The 21,743-nt window shown below is 32.2% G+C and overlaps 1 protein-coding gene across 9 annotated transcripts in view; it reads right to left on the reverse strand.

The window, feature by feature from the left end:
* Window positions 1-21,743, reverse strand: part of LRRC7 (leucine rich repeat containing 7) — a 577,334-nt gene that overhangs the window by 115,767 nt on the left and 439,824 nt on the right. For all 9 annotated transcript variants that reach the window (XM_055117394.2, XM_034967334.3, XM_055117378.2 and 6 more), the window contains 7 exons: window positions 19,330-19,459; window positions 18,167-18,282; window positions 14,726-14,795; window positions 12,447-12,546; window positions 10,137-10,261; window positions 7,883-8,131; window positions 2,888-3,088 (listed from right to left, as the gene is read on the reverse strand). In XM_055117394.2, coding sequence (XP_054973369.1) covers window positions 2,888-3,088; window positions 7,883-8,131; window positions 10,137-10,261; window positions 12,447-12,546; window positions 14,726-14,795; window positions 18,167-18,282; window positions 19,330-19,459 — 991 coding nt within the window. The remainder of the gene's footprint in view (window positions 1-2,887; window positions 3,089-7,882; window positions 8,132-10,136; window positions 10,262-12,446; window positions 12,547-14,725; window positions 14,796-18,166; window positions 18,283-19,329; window positions 19,460-21,743) is intronic.

A 21,743-nucleotide genomic window follows, 5' to 3' on the forward strand; every position in this document is an offset into this window, starting at 1 on the left:
CGACAAATATTTATTTTGCTCCTACTCTATCCTAGGCACTGTGCTAGACTCAGGCAATACAAGGATGGACAAGAAAGAAAGCATCCCTGCCTTCATGAAACTCACAGTCTGAAGTCAATAAACAAAGTAATCATAACTGTTCATTATATTTAATGTGACAATGTGACATGATAGAGGATATCAGAGGGTCCAACTGATCAGAGTGATCAGGGAAGGCCTTCCTGCTGAGGTGGCCTTTAAGCTGAAACTTGAAGGATGAGGAAGTGCTAGCCATATAAAGAGATCTGGGGAAAAGGCAAATGCAAACTGCACAAGGCATTATAAAGGAAAATCTCCCTGTCCTCCTTTTTCTTATGGCTCCGCCAGCCCTGTTCTTTGTCTGGCATAATGTATGTTAAAACTATTGGCATCTAGTTGGCAAAATAAAAGTGAGCAATAAATATTTACCTTTCCTTTTTCCCCTTAGTTGCATTTGTAATGTTTTTACCTTATTTATTTTTTCCGTTTTCCACTTCTGGTCATGCCTACCTTTATTCTTTTTTTGGGGGGTTTTCTATATTTAATCACATGAATAAATATATCATGCAGTGTATAATACCCTCTTCCATATCCTTTGCAGTGTGAACTAATAACAATGATTCAAAAAATGGCATACAAGTGCAAAACATATTATAAATGTTTAGTATGCACTGATCAGCTAAATGCTTGGTTATCTGCATTTATTAAATCTGGACATTGAAAAATAGAGTGTGACCCTTTACTTTGGCTGCAGTTAATTTGAGGCAGGAGGATAATACAGAAAGCAACAGTTCCTCTTTGCTGTAGGATAGTTAAAAGTTAGAGAGAGAAGATCTAGAATCTCAATTTTAGATAAAGTATTGAAATTACCAGTGAAATTTCTGTTCAAGAGGAAAAGACTAGTAGAAGAAAGCTAGGAAAGGGGTGGTGCAAATCACACAGACAAATTTAAAGCTGAAAGTTGAGCTTTAATCTTAGCCTTAGCAATAAGAAGTCACTGTAGTGTTTTTAAGGAGGGCAAGGAAATGATTAGAATTCTTTTTTAGAAACATCATTGACAAGGCAATGAGGAGGCTGGGGACAAGGGAAGCCAAAAAATGGGTATTTTTTTATAGTAATGCAGGACAGAGTTGAGGGCTTGAGGAGGTAGAAATGATACACTTAGGTGAGAATGCACAGGCTTTGGTAATTATTTGGAAGAGATAGGAAGTGGAGAGAAAGAAGGAGAAAGAAATCAGGACATCTCTCGAATTTCTACTTGAATGAAATGGAAGATAATGGTGCCAGTGAGATCAAGGTCAGGAACATGAAAGCAAAAGCAAGTTTGCAAAGGAAACATTAAATCTAATTTTGGATTTGTTATGCTTGACCTGATTTTGAGACAGTTTTAAGATTTATTATTAAATTCATAACCAAAGTCTCATCTATCCCATCCCTACATGAAGACATTTTAGACTCTTATTTTATAGTAAAATTATCCAGTTTATAGATTTTCATGACCACCAGTTATTTTGATGTTAAACTGTGATTACAGGATATTTAAATATAAAACGTATATGTATGTATTTAGTGTGTATCTGCTAAATGTTGGTTTCCTTCCCCTTTATATTGCAGCGAGATCTTTGAGATAAAAGAACAGTCTGTTGCTTTACTATAATATGTGCATAATATTTTGGAAAGGAAAAAGTATAATGATACTGATTTTATAAGCAAAAAACAATGAAAATGAATGCTAATTTTTTTCCCTTAGAAATCTAGCTGTATTCCCCTCCTCTAGGGTAGGTTGGTACCTCTGCTGGCAGATGTGCACACTATGCTTATTTTTGCTCAAGATCTTCCCTTTGCTTGGAATGCCCTCCTCCCTTTTCCTCTTTAACCGAATCACCCTACCTTTAATATACAGTCTAAACTAAACTTGGAGCATTATATTCTCCATCACTCAACTAACCATGTGATCATATTTTAAATAATATGCTCTTTAATTGTTTCATGTGTCTTAAGTGTATCGGCTTTAAATTATTGGGGTATTATAGACACATTTTATATTTCTTTTCTCTCTCTCACAGTGTTTGGCACAGTGTTACATATGCAGTTGGTGTTTAATAAATGCAACAAAATGATGCTCTGAGATGCAGATTTGTAAAAGAGTTTTGCCACTCTAGATTTTGGAGAAGTAGTTATGTGAACTTACAGATGTACTCAGATCAACTATGTTTCTAATGAAGATAAAAATATGATAACCAAATTAGCTGAAGAGTTGATGATAGAGTAGAGGTGGCATAAGTGTAGTTGAATTCTTTTCAGACCACAAAATCAATAAGGATGGATTTCTAACTCATTCTAAAATATAGGAATTAAGCTTCACGTGACTAGATTCCATAAATCTAAATTTCAAACTTATGTCCTCTTTTTATTGTTAATCGGTGTTTCCTAGAAAAGTTGTAACCCAAAGATAAAAACATTTTAAAAATTGTGCTCTAGATCTAATTAGGAATTTTATGAGATTTGCATAATAGAAAATCTTGGATTAGTCTTTCTTAATGATTAATACAATAAAAGTTTGGGGTAGCCAAAATAATGTCACTAATATGATATAACGCACTCACTGGCCAGGCCTTGCTGGGTGACGAACTTATTCATTCTGTGTGTATTGGAACTTTTGGAGCTATGTTAATGATTTTAGGCCATGAGGGTATCATTTTTTCTATGATTGATTAAATGCAACCCTCATAGTTTGAAAAAGTAGAGAGATCATTTATATTTTAGGAAAAAAATGCACTTATCAAGGAAGATCTATTCAGTTAAAAAACATATTTAAAATTCCAAAAAATCCAAACCACACTGGCAATTACCAATAACCTTCAAATACCTCCACTGTAATCTCCTTTGGGGCTACCGGCCACTTGTGTTCATATTTTTCTTTCACAGTTTGCTCCGTGTTAGCAGTTGGATTTGAATTCTCAACACGCACTCCATGGCTTGGCTTACCCACCAAATTTTGAACAGATTTTACCATATTCTTTAAATCCTCTGGGTAAGGAGTTGGATATCGTTTTAGGTTTATTTCAACCTAGAAGTTTACAAAAAGAAATTTAACATAAAAATAACTTCAGCAAGCATGTTCACAAAACTATCCCATTTTATATTCAGTAGTATAATCAAATGCAATACAGTGAGTGTTGAGCTGGCTGAGAAACTCTGTTATAGAGTAGGACGCATAGTGTTCTCATATTCAGCCTTCTGGGACTTCTCACCCCTTCCCACCCTTCTAGATTATAAACTAATTTTGAATCATATTCTGTCTTTAGACCTACCCTATAGATGGCTGAAATAGCAGTAGGTCAAAACACTTAAGTGATTGGTAATTTGAAAAATTTAATCAAGTTATAGCAGCTGCTTTCTTACTTTAGACACTGTTCTCTTCCCTATTTTAATATTTATAAGTAATAATGTTGATATTAAGAGTATCTTTTGAGTAGCAATGCAGCTGATGGGAGGAGACCCCAAAAGCTTTACAAGTAGAGTTGCATGTTAAAAACTGGGGAGTTGACAATATCTGCTGCCCAAATAGGCATTAGCCTTCTGTTAGTTAGTGTGTTATATCAAAAGGTAGGATAGCTAATTCTCATTAATCCCTAAGGGAAAAAATGCTTCAGGGTGGTTTTTATATTTACTTTTTACCCTAAGAAAGTAACATGCTTCTTGAGTAATATCTTATAATGAAGAGAAATTAAAAATTGGGACCACTTTCTAAGATATTTTAGGTACATGTGTAAATTTTGGCTTTTATCTATCCAGCTACTTATTTCCATTCTTGAATTCATGTTAGGTTATCAATCTAACTTTTGGGAACACATGTTAATGACTATTAGCATTAAATTTAGAGGGAGAAAATATGAGACATTCCATATAGAATATTTCATCATCACGGTACTTGTTATAATATATTTAAAATAGAATAAGTTCAAGTTGTGCATGCGAATTAAAAGGGTCTGGGAAAAAAAGGATTTACTTGGCCTGGCTTGTTCCAACAATCCTGTTTTGCATCTGAGTAGAATCAACTTTACAAAATGAAATGATTTATGTGATTGTGGTAGGTATGTATCTGTGGAAAGTGTGTGTGGGGGTGGGAGGGTAGGAGGAGAGAAGGTGAAAGAGAAGCAGTGAAAGGAAGAGGAAGATTGGAAAAGGGAGAGAAAGAGTGAGGGGCACATCCGCACCCACCCCCACACACCCATGTAATTCATGGGATGTAAGAAACTATGATGGTGATATAGATCTGAAAACTATGAATGTGAATTCAAACACTTTTGCCCATCTGCAGTTTTAGCAAATCCACCAACTGTGTTATTCTTCTCAACATTTTGTCTTCCTTGTGGCTCATTTTTCTCATCAAATACTGGAATTGGACTTCACTAGATGACTTCTAACATTCCTTCTAATATTAAAGATATAAAATTATTATTCCAGTAAATATTTGGAAAACAAATTAAAAACCAGATAATTTTGTTAATGTAAGTGCTGTTTAAATGTAGTTTAATCTCTTTAAACTCTCAAATAAATAAGGATGACATTGATAATATATAGAAATATAGCTACAAAAATATAACCCAAGACAAAGTTAGAATTGACAGAAAAAAAAGTGTTTAAGTTGTTAGATTGTAGTATAAATAAATCCCAGGGTACTTAATTTGTAATGTATTCTTAAATAAACATAAAAGGAATGATATGACTACTAGACAAAGTCCATTGGGATGCATGCATTCTTAGATCTGTTGTTTAAGTTGGTATTAGAAATGTTAATCACAAATTAAGTATAATTTTTAAATTATATCATTGAACTTGTTTAAAAGTACTTGACATCAAAGTGCTAGAAGTAAAAAAAATTACATTAAAAATGTAAGTTGTAGAATGCTATGACTATCATGCCAATTAAGAACATTTTATTTTTTATAACCAGCTGTATGTGAATAAAAAATAAGCTAAAGTAGGGCATTAAATTAAAATTCTATGCAACTTAAAAAATCCCCAACATGAAAACTACACTTAGAAATTGAATGGAAGGCAAAAGAAATGTGAAGTGTTCTTCCTTAACTGAATTAAATACTTCATTGAATAATGTAATGTATTTTTTGTTAGATGCTGTGTCCCATCTGACACAATTAGATCACTATTTGGCATGGTACTAATATTTTCTGGTTATTTTATAAGCAAGTACATGTGATATTTTGGTCACATCACCAGAATATGTTTGAATATTTTATTCCTGTGACAACATTTAAATCTAGAAATAGATTTACTATGCATTAATGAAGCTTAAGCTACACACCTCTTCCAAAGTCTTGTAAGGGACCCTATTATTTACATAGTCATTTTATATTCTTTTCCTGAAAGAGGACCCCCCCTTAAATTGAGGAAGTTCCAGGTCTTATAAAGCTTGGATTTGTTTCACCTAAAAAATAAGCTCCTTGCTTCTCACTTACTAGCCTACTAGCAGAATTTACTGGCCTTGGAGTCAGAAGATTTAAATTTAAGACATAGATTTATTCCCAACTAGCTATCATCCACTAATCTTTCTGTTGTTTCTACTCATGTAAAATGGAAATGATAATATATTTCCTACAAATTTGAGTTAATCCGGAGCTAAAATGTGAAAAATGTGAAAGTTCTTGGAAAATCTGTAAGTTCTATGCAGAGATGAGATACTATTTCTAATGTCACATTTTACTTAATGTATTTTAAAAATCTGGATTCCTTTGGTGATCTTGACTCTACTCTGTATATGTCTAAACATAATATCTGTAACTGTCTGGATCTTTTTTTCAATTATACATAGCAACAGTTATTTAATTCAGTATCTCCCATGTTCCAGTCACCATGATAAATGTTTTACAGGGATATTTAATTTATTATTAATTATTTACGTAAACATTATTATTAATTCTATAGGTTTAAATATAAATTAATATTTATACACTAAAAATAAATGATTAATAATTAAATATTATATAATTAATCATTATAATAAAATCTCACTTAAGTTTCACAACCCATTGCAGCAGCTGTTGCCACTTTACAGAAAGAAAAGTGTGGCTCAGACCATGTAAGTAACTTGCCTAAGATTACATAGCTAGTAGATGCAATATTCAGACTTAGGTCTTTTGACTCCAGTGCTTATGCTACACAAGTGTTACTTAGCTCAGAGTGTGGGTGCAGCACATATTTGTACAATATTGTGGAAGAAATACTGTAAGTTTAAAATGTGAATTTCTCTGAGTTAAATGGCAAAATAATGTCTTTTTTTTAAATAAAGCTAAGTAACACAATATTTTATAATTTTTAAAGATGAAACTATAATTTATCATTGTATTATGTTTGGAAGTTCTATGCAAGCATATTTTATGCCCATTTATAGATTGCTTTGCTTTATTTTTCATTGGATATATGCAGTGCATCAGAAGTGAATAAACATGATCATAGACCCAGTTATACTAATAGTTAAGTAATACCCAAATATAAGAGCAATTTCTGTATATATCTAAATATATAGACTATAAATGTTCTCTTATTCCAGCATGAGATAAAGTATATAAATTCATTTATTATACACATAGGTAGGAAAATCAATTATATTCTTGCAAAACTGTGTTGTGTTGATCACTCACTATAAAGTATTTGCTCAGTTCACATATACATTTTATTAAAATGCAAGATTTTTACTAAAATATTACTTTAATTTTGAAAAACAGAAATTTTCACAACCTCCTTTGTATCTTAGATCTAAATAAAGTGCAGTAAATGCAAATAGCAGCTGCAAGATGTTGGAGACCCCCAAAAATTTAGCAATAAAGAATCACTTAAGGTTAATAGCTAGGGCATTTAGAGATGATATCTTGAATTCACACAGAACTGTTTTTTAATATAATATATTATGTAATATAATATATTATATTTCACATCATGATCAAATTATAATTTGATTTGATTGTAAATTCCAGTAAGAGAAATATTAGTTAATACTTTGATCATTGATTGTTAAATATTATATTACTTCGAGAAGTAGTTGGAATGTTATACAAAGAAAAGAAACTTATAGCAATTTTAGTTAGGAAAATGCATTCTCAGCTTGCCTTATATTGTAGCAAAAATATAAGACAATGGATAAGTATCTAGTCCATTACATGTGGATAGTAAAGTTTACAAGACATGCAGTGTTCTTTCATATTCCAGTAAGACATGTTTTTCCCCCCATTAACCTCTTAAAACACCCAACCACAGAGATAAGGAAGCCCTATTTGCCACAACTCCCAATTCAATCTTCTCTTACAGGAATTCATACGATTTGTGTCTTCAAATTAAAGGAAATTGATGCTTTTCAACAGATGTCTATCTTTGTGCTTAAAGGCCACTCTCAGCAAATCTCAATTTAAATCTGATGCTATTTTAAGAATTAAGTTTTAGCTATTTAATCTCCCCCAGAATTCACATTATAAAAAATGTGCATATATGTGGAGGGGACAATTTAGAATGTATCAATAGTGTCATCAACATTCTGCCCAACTATTGGTATTCCCACACTTTAAATTAAAGAAAAAAAAATAAAGCACCCAACTCAAAAACCATGCCAGATATCCCACCAATAGGCACCTCACATTGATATTCCCTCCCCTCTGACTTAGTCCTCCCCACCCCATTGCCAATGTCAATAAACAAAATGTTAAATTGAGATAAAACACTGGCAATTTGAAGGTTTCTATGTGATCAACATTTCTTACCCCAAATCATGCAGAACATACCCCATAAACCACTGTTCCAAGGTTGCCTCTACATGGGAGATTCTCCTACCCCAGACACCTAGGCCTACCTGTCTGCCACTTAGAGAGGGAAGAGTGGTGGATTGTGCTGCAACTGGCAATGGAGTACACATGCTCCTTTCCTGCTGGAGGCCACTTATACAACCCCATGCCAGCTGTGGGTCATTCTGGGGGACGGGCATATCTTGGATCTGCTGATCACACCTGGCCCATGGTGTGCAGCAATCGCCAGACAGTCTGGCAGGTTGGAGAGTAATCCCACGCTGGCCCCTTTCCCAGGGGGCTTGGCAGGAGAGATCCTGTGGGAGAAGGAATCTCCATTTTCTGGGAGAAAGAGGAGCACTGTAGCAATACTTTCACTTTATCATTTTTCTACTCTCTTTTTCTTTCACTCTGAGTTATGCATTTAAAATAATGATCATAAAGTTAGTTTTAAATCCATGTATAAAACAGTACTAATTTTATATGATGCTAAAGGGTCACAATTTCTTCACACAATGCAGCATTCATACTACACTATACAGGCTGTAAGTAGGGCATTATACTCTAGTCCATTTGAAAGTTGAAAACATAGGTCAATGGTTCCTTTTTAAATTTCATGTAAATTAAAGGTAAAATGGTGCTGAATTTAATGTACATGTAACGAACCAGAAAAGTGTGATTAATTTAGTGTAAGATTACAACATATGCTATTCATCATACTTCCATGATGATTTATTTAGAAGTTTGTTTGTGCTCTAATTTGTCCAATAGCCAATGGCATTGGAAATATTCAAATTAGTCAAAACTGAGTAGTTTGAGATTTTGAAACACACGTTGTTTCATTAATACATAAATAAACCAAATGTAAATAAACACAGAGAAAAAACACTCTAAAGTATAATGAACCTACTCTGATTATAAACAAACTTGAACACATAACACACAAACAGGGCTTCTAAATAACTGTAAGTATTTACTATATTTTACGTTTTCATTGACACATATACCAGAGTATATTAAATGCACTTTCTTCTTGCATTCTTTGAATACAGAATTTCAGGAAGAAGCATGCAATTTTTGGTAATTCAATGAAATATAAAGATGAATCAGAAGTCCGGTATAGAATGCATCATCCATTGGTTCTGGATTTAACATACGAAATCCGTAAAAGAACTGAAATGTTCTGAAGGTATGTTTTCAGTTTAGCATTATTTTTTCTAGGAATTCACAAGTTCAAAAAGATGTCTCTTTGGTTGTTAGACAGCACTAATCAACTATCTAGAGACATTTTTTTTAAAACCCAAATCTTTAACAAAATTGTTATTTTGGATTTGGGAATCCATTTTGGGTTCTCTGTAACGATATTGGTAGGCCTTGCCAGTAAGTGCTCATGTGCTGATTTAAGAAATAAAGTTTAGAAAATGTGGAAAGGAGAGGACAGAGACAAACATAACACACAATCTAGCTTTATTAATAGAACACATATGCAATTATAAAGGTAATTAGTCACTAAGAGTGAGAGCTGTTAGTAGCCATGATAGAAAAAGTACACGTACAATGTTATAAAAAGTAAATGAGAGATTCAAGATGTTGCCATGCCAACATGAAAATGTGATGTTGAGAAAATCTAAATCAATTCTGATGATAATTAAAAATGTAAGTAATGGAGAAATACACATTTTAAAATTCAATCTTGTTACTTGACCTAGTAGTCCCTATAAAAGATCTTTTAAAACATACTTTGAGGTAAAAAAATTGAAGTTATGTTCCCTAAGGAACATCACCTGCCATTAGGCACTAATCTTCCTTAAAATTTGTTCTCATATTTAAGGAAACTCATAAATTCTTCTTGAATAGCCCAAGGACACAGAACTTTTCAGAGATTTTAATGCCAATGTAACATATTAATCTGTTGGCCCTTCCAGAAATGTTTATTTTGGCTTTATTCAGTCTGCATGACGCTTTGCTCAGTGATTAAAAAAAAATCATCTTAGTGTGCAGCATGTCAACAATGAAATAAGGTTCTTAGATGAAGTCTATCACACAGATTTTTTTTTTCTACTTTCCCTCAGCTTGAATCTCTCTCATGCAGTTATTCTGTTGGATGAAGTGGCATTTCAAATTTGCTCACTCAGATTTGGGACATTAGTCTCATTCTGAAGCACACCAATGCTTCCAGAACTACCAGCATGCTGTAATGAAAGGTACCGCCACGAGACTTGAAGAAGTATCTGACTTTGTCCCAAAATCTATCTGAATAAGAACAACGGACAAACAAAAAGATAAGGAGAAGAAAGAGGAAACAAAAGCTAAAAGGTTCACCTTAACTTTCCCGGCATTTTCGTCATCTTCTTTTTTGTCTTCAAATTCAAAGGCAACAGTCATGCGTTGTTGTCTCTGCTCTTCCCACAGTGTAGGGTTAAAGCTGTCACTGTCTGACTGGAAATCTACAGTTAGATTCCAAAGTATTATTGCTTTTTTAAAAAACAATTTTACACAAAGTATTTAATACAGTATGCAAAAATGGTGATAGATACTACAAACAAATACAGAAATAAAGAAGAAAGAAATAAAGAAAAAAAGAAAGAAGGAAAGAGAAAAGAATAAAATTCCCTTGATATTTATTACATGGTCTTTTGTAATCTTAACTCAAATTCAGTATTCCTAAAATACTCAGGATTGGGAAATTTTCTAGTGTAGGAAATGGGGTCCCCATAGGACAATAATAATAATATAGAGAGTTAGACCAAGCATTTTAAAGCGTTATCTTTTTCAATCCTAACAACAACACAATGGTATTACTAATCTCATCCTTACTTTACTAATGAGTTTTAAGGGACTTGCTCAAAGTGTTAAGAGACTTCTCAGTGGCTAGTGCAGGATTCTGTTCCTGTCTAAATAGAATCCTTATTTGTAACTGCTAAACTCTATACAAATTTCGTTTATAAAAGTTACCACATAACATTGACTTTGCAATAAGGTATCTAAGATTGCAACCTTTTCCTTTTATTGTGGGGTCAATGAGGGGAGCTTGTTTTTATGGTAGAAAACGTGGAAAATTTAGTCTGTTTCAGTTAGTTTAAATATGTCAAATTAACAGGGAAATGGCTTATAAATCTTTTTTTTACATAAAATGTTGGCTAATGATAATATCTTCTTTGCAACATTATGGCAAAGATCACATGAAAATGCAATGAAAGTACTTAGTTAAGGCTAAATTCTTTTCCAAAGGAGGTCCTTTATCATATATATCTTTCTCTGTTACAAGGGATTCTGAAAACTCATTTATTACACTCCTGCCTGGAAAACCAAAGGATGACTTAATTTAAGTTCGAGGAAACTTTTCAATTACCAACCTTTCTTTTCTCAAAGAAAAAAACAAAAACAAAAGCAAACTCAGCTAGGCTAATTCCTTAACACTACACCTTACCTAACTGAATCTACCTTGGGACAAATTAGGGATTCAATCTGTGAGATCATATCTCAGAAATGACCAGTGAATATGAGATACTTTTCCTTTTTTCCCTATATTCTTTTGAAGTTAAATATTTTGATAATGTACAACTATTAAAATGAAAATATAAGTAAAGCTGCATGAATATAACATAATCCTTACTTAAGATGTTTCTTATAAAATATGTAAACATGGTGGCTTTTCCTTTATCAATTCAAAAGGTTAATTTTATTGACTTATAAAAATGCATATTAAAACAATCTTTTCTTTTCCTACTTCTGTAGACAAAATTTAAAGAAAAATATCCTAAAATATTCCAAAATGATTCACTTACATTTGGAGGTCAAAGACTAAAGCCATTTATTATAATTATCCCTGGAAATAAGAAATACATAAACAAATGGTTTCTTTTACAAGTTGGCCTCATTCACATGGATTGGGTAGATTTAATCCATGGCTGGATTAAAATAAGTTTACTCTTCCAAGAATTATTGTTACTCCATAACTATAGAAAATGTGCATATCAGCTTGTGTTGGCTTGGGCTAAGGAGCCTATGCTAAGTTTCAAATAGCAAAGGACAAAAAGCTCTTTTCACCTTTTTAAATGAATAATGTGATCATAGAAGAGAAGATTTAATTATTGAAAAAGGATTTAGGGATATTGGTTAGGGAAACTCAACTTGAAAAGAAAGAATGGTCTTATTTGCAAGTATCTATTTATGGTTGACTTAGACCATGAAATAATTTGAGTTCAGAGATCATTGGACTAGATGTTTAAATTGTGTTCATGCAATAAATGAACACAGCAACTAAACCAGTTCATTGAAACTTCCTTAGGATCTGACTGCTCTTAGCTCATTTCAATTAGCTGGTTACCAGATTTGCTTTACTAGTCATGTGTCTTGCAATCCATAAAGAGAAGTAGTTGCTCCTAAAAATCAACATTATTTTTATGTAAGATATAAAGATGAAGAGTTTTGTTTTGGAAGCTTATCTAAAATAGAGTAGAAAATAAGACTTATGCTTAAAGTACATCCCCAAATGATATTTGTGTGTCATGTAATTATCTTTATAAGCTTGTCCATGTGCCAGTACTCCTGGCCAGAGATCCGAATAAAATTAGTTATTTCTATCCATAATCATTATAAGTAGAGAAGAAATTTCTACTGACAATTTACCTTCATCACCACGAGGCTGCTGGGGAAACATGTAGTTAGTCAATACTCTTTGCTTTGTTTCTGGATGGGCTTCTGTTTGTAAAGGGATAAGGGCTTTGGACTAGAAGCAAAGAACATACAAATTAGATGAATACAATTGCAAATATATAACAGTCAATAGTCTGGTCTCACTCAGATAAATAAACATTGGGGGGGAAAAGTGAAAAAAGAAATAAAATAAGAAATTACAACATGAAATAATACTATTACTGAGGAATATTTTCATATTCTAAGATTTTCATAATAAAGTTTTCTTCTTCTTTAGTATATCCTTTTACAAAACTTATCAAAACCTATTCAACTGGGCAATGTCAGATTTAATCCTGAAGAGTTCAAAATGTGTTAAATTGTTTCAACTAAGTAAGCTTTTGGTATGGTTCTATATGCCTATTCATTTTCATGGATTATTGCCCTAGAAAGACAAATGGAATTTGCTATCAAATTTATGCTATGCAAGATCATCTATGAATTTAATTAGGTTAAAACAGCATTCACTTATTTATAAGAGATATTTTTATAGCCAAAGACAGGGTCCACTTTATAGATAAGCAACTGTACTTGTACCTGATATATCACAATATATTTACCTCTGTGCATATTTCATTCTGTTATTAATTTGATTTCAGAAATATTCATTCTGAAGGGATATTCTAGAACTCTGATAGTCCATGTCAGAAATATACTGGAAATGATATTATCTAATATACTAAAAATCTGCTTATTTAATGACATTAATAGGAGTGAAACACAAAGGGGATTTTTGATATCAGTTTGTCTCATGAAACTGAGTCATAACCACATTACATTACTGTTCTAAATAAAAGTTAAATGATGCAGTCACTGCTCTGTTCATTCTCCCACAAGAATAATAAATCATATTTTTTTCCCATAATGCAATACTATGGAATATACTATTACATTAGCATAGTTCACATTGATTCCAGAAATTATTTATGATGATATATTGATGCCTTGAAAAATCTACAGTTTATTGATAAGATTTGAATTTGAATTACTAACTTTTGACTCAGATGGAAGCAAATGCTGTAATTACTGTAGGAACACAAACAATATTCTTATATTTAGATTTTATAATTTGTAAAGGCTATTTTAAATTTTCCACAAGTGTCCAATGACTGTAAATATGAACAATTCACGTACCAGTAATGCTACTTTTATGCTCAGAAAATAATGATGAGCTAAATTCAAGATGAATTGTTTTCATTTAGCCATTCATATTTGAGGATAGGTGTTTCAAAATTTAAGGATCACAAGAAAAAAGAGGACTAATAAACTATATAAAAATTGTCTATCATTAGTTCTTCTGTAGGCAAATCAGTTATCTTCAATGGTTTCTTGTTATTTTCCAGTTAATAAAATTATTTACTAATGCAATATTACTGATTCAATTAAAATCTGTTTTCAAGAAGATAAAAATAATATCAAAACAATTTTACAGAAAATACTAATAGTTGCCAAAAAGATACTGCAAATTCCTTTTTTTTTTTCTGAGACAGAGTCTCGCTGTGTCACCCAGGCTGGAGTGATCTAGGCTCACTGCAACCTGTGCCCCCCGGGTTCAAGCGATTCTCCTGCCTCAGCCTCCCGAGTAGCTGGGATTACAGGCATGCTGCCGTGCTGGGCTAATTTGGTATTTTTAATAGAGACAGGGTTTCACCACATTGGTCAGGCTGGTCTTGAACTCCTGACCTCAAGTGATCTGTGTGCCTCGGCCTCCCAAAGTGTTGGGATTACAGCATGAGCCACCGCGCCCAGCCTGGTATTTCAAATGTCATTAATGAAGCTTTTGAATTAAGTTGATTATAATTAAAAGGATAAGAAGAAAGAGGAACATAGAGGATAATAATTCCCTGTTGTGGGGATTGTGGTAACAATTTCTTATTCTTTACCTTCAGAGATATAATTAAAGTACATCCTCTAAGGACCTACGTGTACCACCTAGAAGTTAAAAAGCTATAAAAATGATCATTTTGTGTATTAGATCTCAGAGAATTAAGTAGATGTTAAATAGAAGTATTTAAGGAGGGTGGGGCTTACAGTACTGTTTTGACTTCAGCAATGTTTGAATTGCTATCTTTACAAAATTCTCTCTTTCTGGGGATAAAAACAATCTACATTTTGTAGCTGCTGTCAAAGGTATCTATTGGGAATAAATTAGTAATTCAAACTTTCAATTATAGTTCATCTTAATAAATAAATCAGGCAATAAAACCTTTTACCTGATTGTCAGAAAGCCACAAAGCTGCAAGCTCTTTAAGTTTGGTAAATGAGAATGGTAAATTCTTCAATCTGCAAAAACACAAAAAGTCTAATAGCATGGGTAAAGATGGATAATAGTTCATTTCTAATAATTATTTAAAATACTCTAACTTGTCGGTTTCATTCTTTTCTCGAATCCCTTCTCCATTGAGCAGCCTGAACAATATTTAAATAAATGAAAATATCCTATTTACAACCCTTCAAATACTTCCCATTATATCTGAATAAAAATAAAAAATGTTTAACATGTATGGTTAGACCTTAAAAGGTCTGGCCCCTAAAAATCCCTCCAGAAGTTTATCTGCAACTCTTTTCCTGGCTCAGTCCCGTCAGGACAACTGGCTCTATCGGCCTGCTCTTTTTTCTGGAATACTCTCTCCCTTACTTCACTTTACTGAATCCCACGTATCTATTCACTCTTAGCTTAAATGCCGTCTTCTCAAAGAGGCTTTTCTTGACTCCTCATTTAAATTACTTCCCTCAATCTGGTTTCAAAGCACCTTGTATTTTCCTTCATGGAACATATTGCAGTTTTAAATTATACATTTATTTTTGTGATAATTTGCTTACTCTTTGCTATCCCTTGAAAACTAAACTGTAGGCTCCATGAGGGCAAAGGGCAATGCTTGTTTTACTACTAAAGGAAGGTACAGCTCCCAATATTATGTTGACCTTCAGCAAGTATGTTCTTTTGAACTTCATGCAATGTGTAGTAGATATTCAAAGGGGTAATCTTTAAAAAATTAGCACTTCTAAGATGTATAACTTGATATTAGCCTTGGTATTCAATCAAAATTATATATTTAGCTTTGGCTTCAGCCTTTGGAGGGCCAAAGTACTTCACACTATCTGATATCCTTCAAATTATGCATGATCAACACATTGTGATCACATGGGTTACCATCAAAGCTAGTTAGCAAAGTGAGTAGTACAAACAAGGCATGCCAATGAGACTTATTACTAACTTCTGGATATTCACTTTTGAATACAGATAAACATTTTAGATATAATATAGAATGAAAATTTCCTTGTCTTTAATGTATTAGAATTCTGTCAGCCAATAGACAAATAAATTTATTTTGATAATGGAAGTGGGCAATCTTACAGTAATTAAAAATTAATTTTATAGTTAATTTTATGAGCAAAAGCAGTTAAACACTTCTTAAAATCTAATAAATATGAAAAGAGATTGAAAGGCAATAGAAATATTAAAACTGCATTATATAGATAACTTTAGAAAAAATATAATAACCTTTCTGAGCTAATAAATATAAAATATAAACATGAATATAAAGAATAACTGATAAATTATATCGCAATTCTTTTTATATAATGTTACAGTAACATTTATAACTTTAAGCCAAATTACCCCTAAAAGTTATTCCTAACTAAAAGTTATTTCAATTCACTTAAGCCAGAAATTGTGAAGTAAGATCTTATTGGGAGAGTTTTTCACAACGTATGGGGTATATTAAAAGCAGAATGTCAATTCTGCTGCATTGAAATTACATGAGTGCAAAACTATCCAGAATCATGTAAACAACATCCATGATATCATCATCAATCCAGTCATTAATGTAGAATATGAAGAAACTGCTAGAAAAGGGCAAGGTACCCTTGATTTTCTTTCCTTTTCCAGTGACCTCTATTGCAAGTGAGCTCCTATTCGGTAACATAAATGTGCAGTACATTGACCACAGGAGCAATCTTGCAGCTGACAAGGCAGAGGAATCATTGTTCCTAACTATAATGTCAAACTTTAAAAATCTAGTATATTTTAAATACAAAATTATAATAATCATTACTTTTGGATGACATTTCTTATTTAATCTTTTCTCCAAACAGTTCCTTCTCTGGTGGTAATATTTAACTTTAGCCTAACTTTAGCTGAATATTGATTTTTACCTCTGCTTGATTTACTGATTGATTCATTAATTTAAAAATAGTAATTTGGCTCCATAGTATGTTCCAGCAACTGTACTAGGACATGACTTAAGCTTATATTTCTGTCCTGATGAAGTTATTTTAAAATTCTGATATTGTGAGCTCCTCTATGTATTATTCATAAATTTCACCCTAGCACCTGGCAGTGTGTCTGGCTCATTGTAGGTGAACTCAAGTCTGCTACAGTTGTTGAATAAGTATCTTCAAAGTATTAATAGAACTTCTAATTATGGATCATTGATAATATTTGCTAAGTATATTTTGCATATGATGAATGAATTATTTTCATTCATAATACCAAGAATTTCCTAATCTTATTTATAACAATATAATTAGAGATTTTAAAAAATGTCTTGCCAAAAGTCAGAAACAACTTTGAATGTATTTTCCTCATTTTCCAGGCTAGTAACACAGTCAGAAGAGGAAGCAAGGTTGGTTTGACATGACTTGCTCTTGATGCATAAAGCTTTGGTGCTTCCTTGTCACCTGATACTATAAATAACATTCCAAACTTTTTAATAAAATGTTTTATTCCCTTATGTGGGAATATTATTAACTAGTAAATGAAGTTTTGAAGTTAACATTTTTCCTTAAACTAAGAAACAAATGAGAATTCCAATGCTTATCCTGAAACTTCTAAAATCTGATTATTCTTATGATTCCATAAAAGCTAATCTTTGATCATTTCATTGCAAGTTCTCTCAGTTCCTTTTATTATCAATTGCCTAGTTGAAACTTATTGAAAACATAGAGCTCATGCATTATATTCTGTGATTATTTTATTTTCTTAGCAGTTATCTCTAGTCAATATTTGTTTTTATCCTTTCCTATTTGAAGATAATTATCTTTTATAGAGGAGGTGGAAACAAAGATGAATTGAGGTTTGCACTTTTTCTTTTTACCCATCTATCAATATAATGCCGTTATTGGAAGTAAAGGACCTATCCTTTCCTCATTCATCCTGCTCTAAACATGACTAAACAGCCATTTCGTTGTCAGTATTCTTATGAGCACTTTGATGGAACTGAAAATATACACATTGCCCAGTTAATTTGTTGGAGACCAAAATACAGACGTGAAAACACAAATGTGTGCATACATACATACATAGATATGCACATTTTTATTAATATATTTTATATATTTTTATTATAGTTTTCCATGTCTTCATATTATTATGCTTTCTGCATATGGGAAGGCTTTTGTATATAAATTTGTGTGATTCATATTTATATAATTTTAATACATTACATATGCTTTTGATATAATCAAATAACAAAATTCAGAAATACTTGGTTTAAAAAATAATTTACCTTCTGCTATTTTAAGGAAAGTATCAGTATTTGCATTCCGTATATGTCGAAACGCAGAAAATGTTATCAAAACTATAGGCAAAAAAACTATAATTTGCTTTCAGCAAATAACTAATATGTGATTGTGAAATGTTGCAAAAATACCTGTTGTCACTCAAATTTAGGACTCTTAGTTTCTGCATCTGTCCAATCTCTTCAGGAAGAAATTCTAATTTGTTGGAGCGTAGAGACATGACTGTTACATTCTTACAACTTCCAATCTGTAGGTAACAAAAGAAAATAGGTAAAAAAATCAGACCACAATACTATTTTTATATTAATTTTTCTAATTTTTAAAACAATTTAGTAGATTTTCTTATTTTTAACTTTTAACATGTGCATTGTTTTGTTTTTATAATGTAGCTCTTTAAAGTATATGTATATTATATATATTATTTTAGATATTAAGGGAATTTATACCAAATTTTCTTTTACATATTAAAAATGAAGAATTTTCTTTATAATTTTATGCTTAAAATACTTGCTAACATTATTGTTTTCATATATCATATAATTTTGTCTGTCGAAGTGAGTACTAATATATCTTTGTTTATAACAGAAGATCATACACACTCAAAAATACAATATTGTTGACATTTCCTAGGCAAAGTTAGTTTTGCTTCACATTAAAGTGTTTTTTGTCATTTTTAATAATATGTTTTGGCTCTAAAATTATTATATATTGTTTATTGTTGCATCATTATAAGAGTGTTTAGTAGAAAATGCTCAATTGAAAATGTACTTCACATACAGCAAACTTGAGCACCAAGTAAATTAAAAAAATATACTTTATACTTTTTTGATATTAGTAAGTAAAATCCCACTTAGATGTAAAAATTAACAGAATCTCTTGGTGGATCCAGAAGTTAAAATAATATTATAATGCAACATGATACCTTAAAAAGCATATGTACATTTAAAAAGTTTGCTACACAAATATAAATGTAATTACTCCAAAATATTATTTATAACAATTCTGAAAACCAAAAGATATAAATTAACTGACTTTAAATGATATTTCCTAGCATTAACTAACTTTTATTTTCTTACTTTTATTTGCATGCGAGATTTAAGTCAAATGCAATTTCTGGGTCAAATACAAGAACTTGTCATTTAAAATAGAATAATTAGCAAATATATATGTAGATAATTCCTATATATATTCACAGCTCAACTCATGAATCTACATTGCTATTCTACCTGTTAAGATTTTACTCTAAAACAGATTAATTAAAAGTTAATAAATAGAAAACAAGTTTATTTCTCACTTCTCTGGGTAATTCTGGAAGGAAATTCTCATCAACTGCTAATGTCCGAAGACTATGAAGGTAGCCAATAGTAGAAGGTAGTGACTCCAGTTCATTACAGCTACAGTCAAATTCTTCTAATAAAGATAAACTGAAAAGTTAAATACATTAGTTAGACATTTTAAAAGTTTAGATAGCAAAATGTTTTGAAAAAGCCACATATCCAAAATTCACCAAAACAAAAGTTATTCATGTGGTGACAACATAATATTATGTAATTTACCGGTTCAAATGATTTAATACTATCAAATAAATGATTTAACTTGGTAAAATAAATATAGTTTACTTTTTCCCTTTCTAAATTTACCTGTTATTTAACAGCCATTGAAAACGACAAAATAATTTTTCATTTGTTTACAACTTAGGTGTTCTTTGTAGCCAGATGTTCAGAATGTGTATCCTTGGAATGAGTGACTATAACTGTCATGGGGTAAGGAGAAGGGTGGAGAGGGCAGGTCCAGGGGATGATTGAGTTGGGAGAAACAATAAAAACAAAACATTGATAAAATGTTAGGTATTTTACTAAGCATTTTAGAGATTAAAGAAAAAAAAAACCACCAATTCTCTTCCTCATAAAAACTATTTAAGATATGTAATATTTTAAAGCCCATTTTACAGATGATAAAATTGAGGCTTAAAGGGGCTAACTTCTTCAAGGCCACACAAAATAACAACTCTGGGAATTAAATGCAGACAGTAGAGAGTCACTGTATTATCCTGCCTCTTAGCAGGTGCTACGGACAGGGCTCATTTCAGCTTGCAGATGTGTTTTGTTTGATTTATATGGCGGTATTTTAGAAAGTGTTAAATTATTTAAGTATTTAAAATTTTACATAATGATCCAGAGTTTTGATGCCTCTTGAAACAGAGAAAGCTCTGTCAATACAGGGTCTGTATTCTTCCATGACAAGTAATGGAAATGGATTAATAGCTGCTGCCTTCAAATGGGCATAATTCTTCAGTTTGCCTCCAGTTTGTCACAATCCCTACCAGTCCATACTTAGCTGGCTTTACTTCAGATCTACAGAAAGGAATTGTATAGATGTACATTGAAGTTATCACAAGGCAACAAGATACTTCAATGCCTGGTTTGAGATAGCTGGGAAAAAAGGGCCTGGCACAGAGTAAGCACCAGATACATTGCAGTTGGCGTTGGTATTGTTGAAATTATTATTAAACTGTTCTTACTATTCCTATTATATTGCTATTATTATAATAGGAAGGAACCCCCAGGGGTGAAGATTCTACCAGTGTAAAGGGAAAAATGAATTTGAGTTAGGTGGAGTAAGGTTGTAGAATTAGAATCCTTTTTTTTTTCTTTTGTTGAGATGTAGTCTTGCTCTGTCATCCAGGCTGGAGTGCAGTGGCACAAACTCAGCTCACTGCAACCCCCACTTCCTGGGTTCAAGTGATGCTCCTGTCTCAGCCTCCCAAGTAGCTGGGATATAGGCTCCTGCCACCATGCCCAGCTAATTTTTGTATTTTTAGTAGAGATGGGGTTTTGCCATGTTGGCCAGGCTGGTCTCAAACTCCTGACCTCAAGTAATCTACCTTCCTCAGCATCCCAAAGTGCTGGGATTACAGGCGTGAGCCACTGTGCCTGGTCAGCATCCTTTTTTATGTTAAAACTAGTTAGCTTGAATGCAATTTGCTTCCATTATTTATTTAACAATTGAACACAGAAATTAAGCATATGGGTTGAAGTCAGAGTGGATTTGTGTCCCAGCTTTGTAACTTACTAACTGTATTATCTTGGGTATCAATAAATTAAATACAGACCACCACAGCTCAAAAAACAAAGCAGATTTTATTTATCTGATATGCAAGGGAATACATCAGGGAAGAAATTCACTGAGTAGCACTCTGAGGGGAAAAATCAGTGACTGAGGGGCTGGTGATAGTGGGTCATGATGATTATACTCACTAAGGGTTGAAAATTTGCATTATAGAGAGGGTGGGATGAGTGCACAAGTCTGTGTGCAGCTATGCAAATCAAGTACCACTGTCCATGGGTCATGAAAAAATCTAATGCAATTAGGATCAGTCTGACTCTGACCAAGGTCATTCAAACTTCATTACCTTAACAGATTCAGCTGATTAGAATGAGTTGCGGTGAAACACAGCACTCAGTTTTGAGTAACAGCTCTTAGGAAAGTATTGCTTAAGTAAAAATTTTTCCTTTTATTTTGACAAATCATAGAAATTCTCTCTAAGCTGAAGATTCTTTATATTTACAATGAGGATACGAATAATGCCTGCCTCATGCAGTTGCTCTAAAATGAAATGTTATTAAGAACTTAGCACAGTACTTGTCATAAAATACATGTTCAGTACATTTTTCCTCTTATTATCAGTAAACCGGTTAAATTTGTTTC

Source organism: Pan paniscus, chromosome 1 (genome assembly GCF_029289425.2).
Source record: "Pan paniscus chromosome 1, NHGRI_mPanPan1-v2.0_pri, whole genome shotgun sequence".
Classification (NCBI taxonomy): domain Eukaryota; kingdom Metazoa; phylum Chordata; class Mammalia; order Primates; family Hominidae; genus Pan; species Pan paniscus.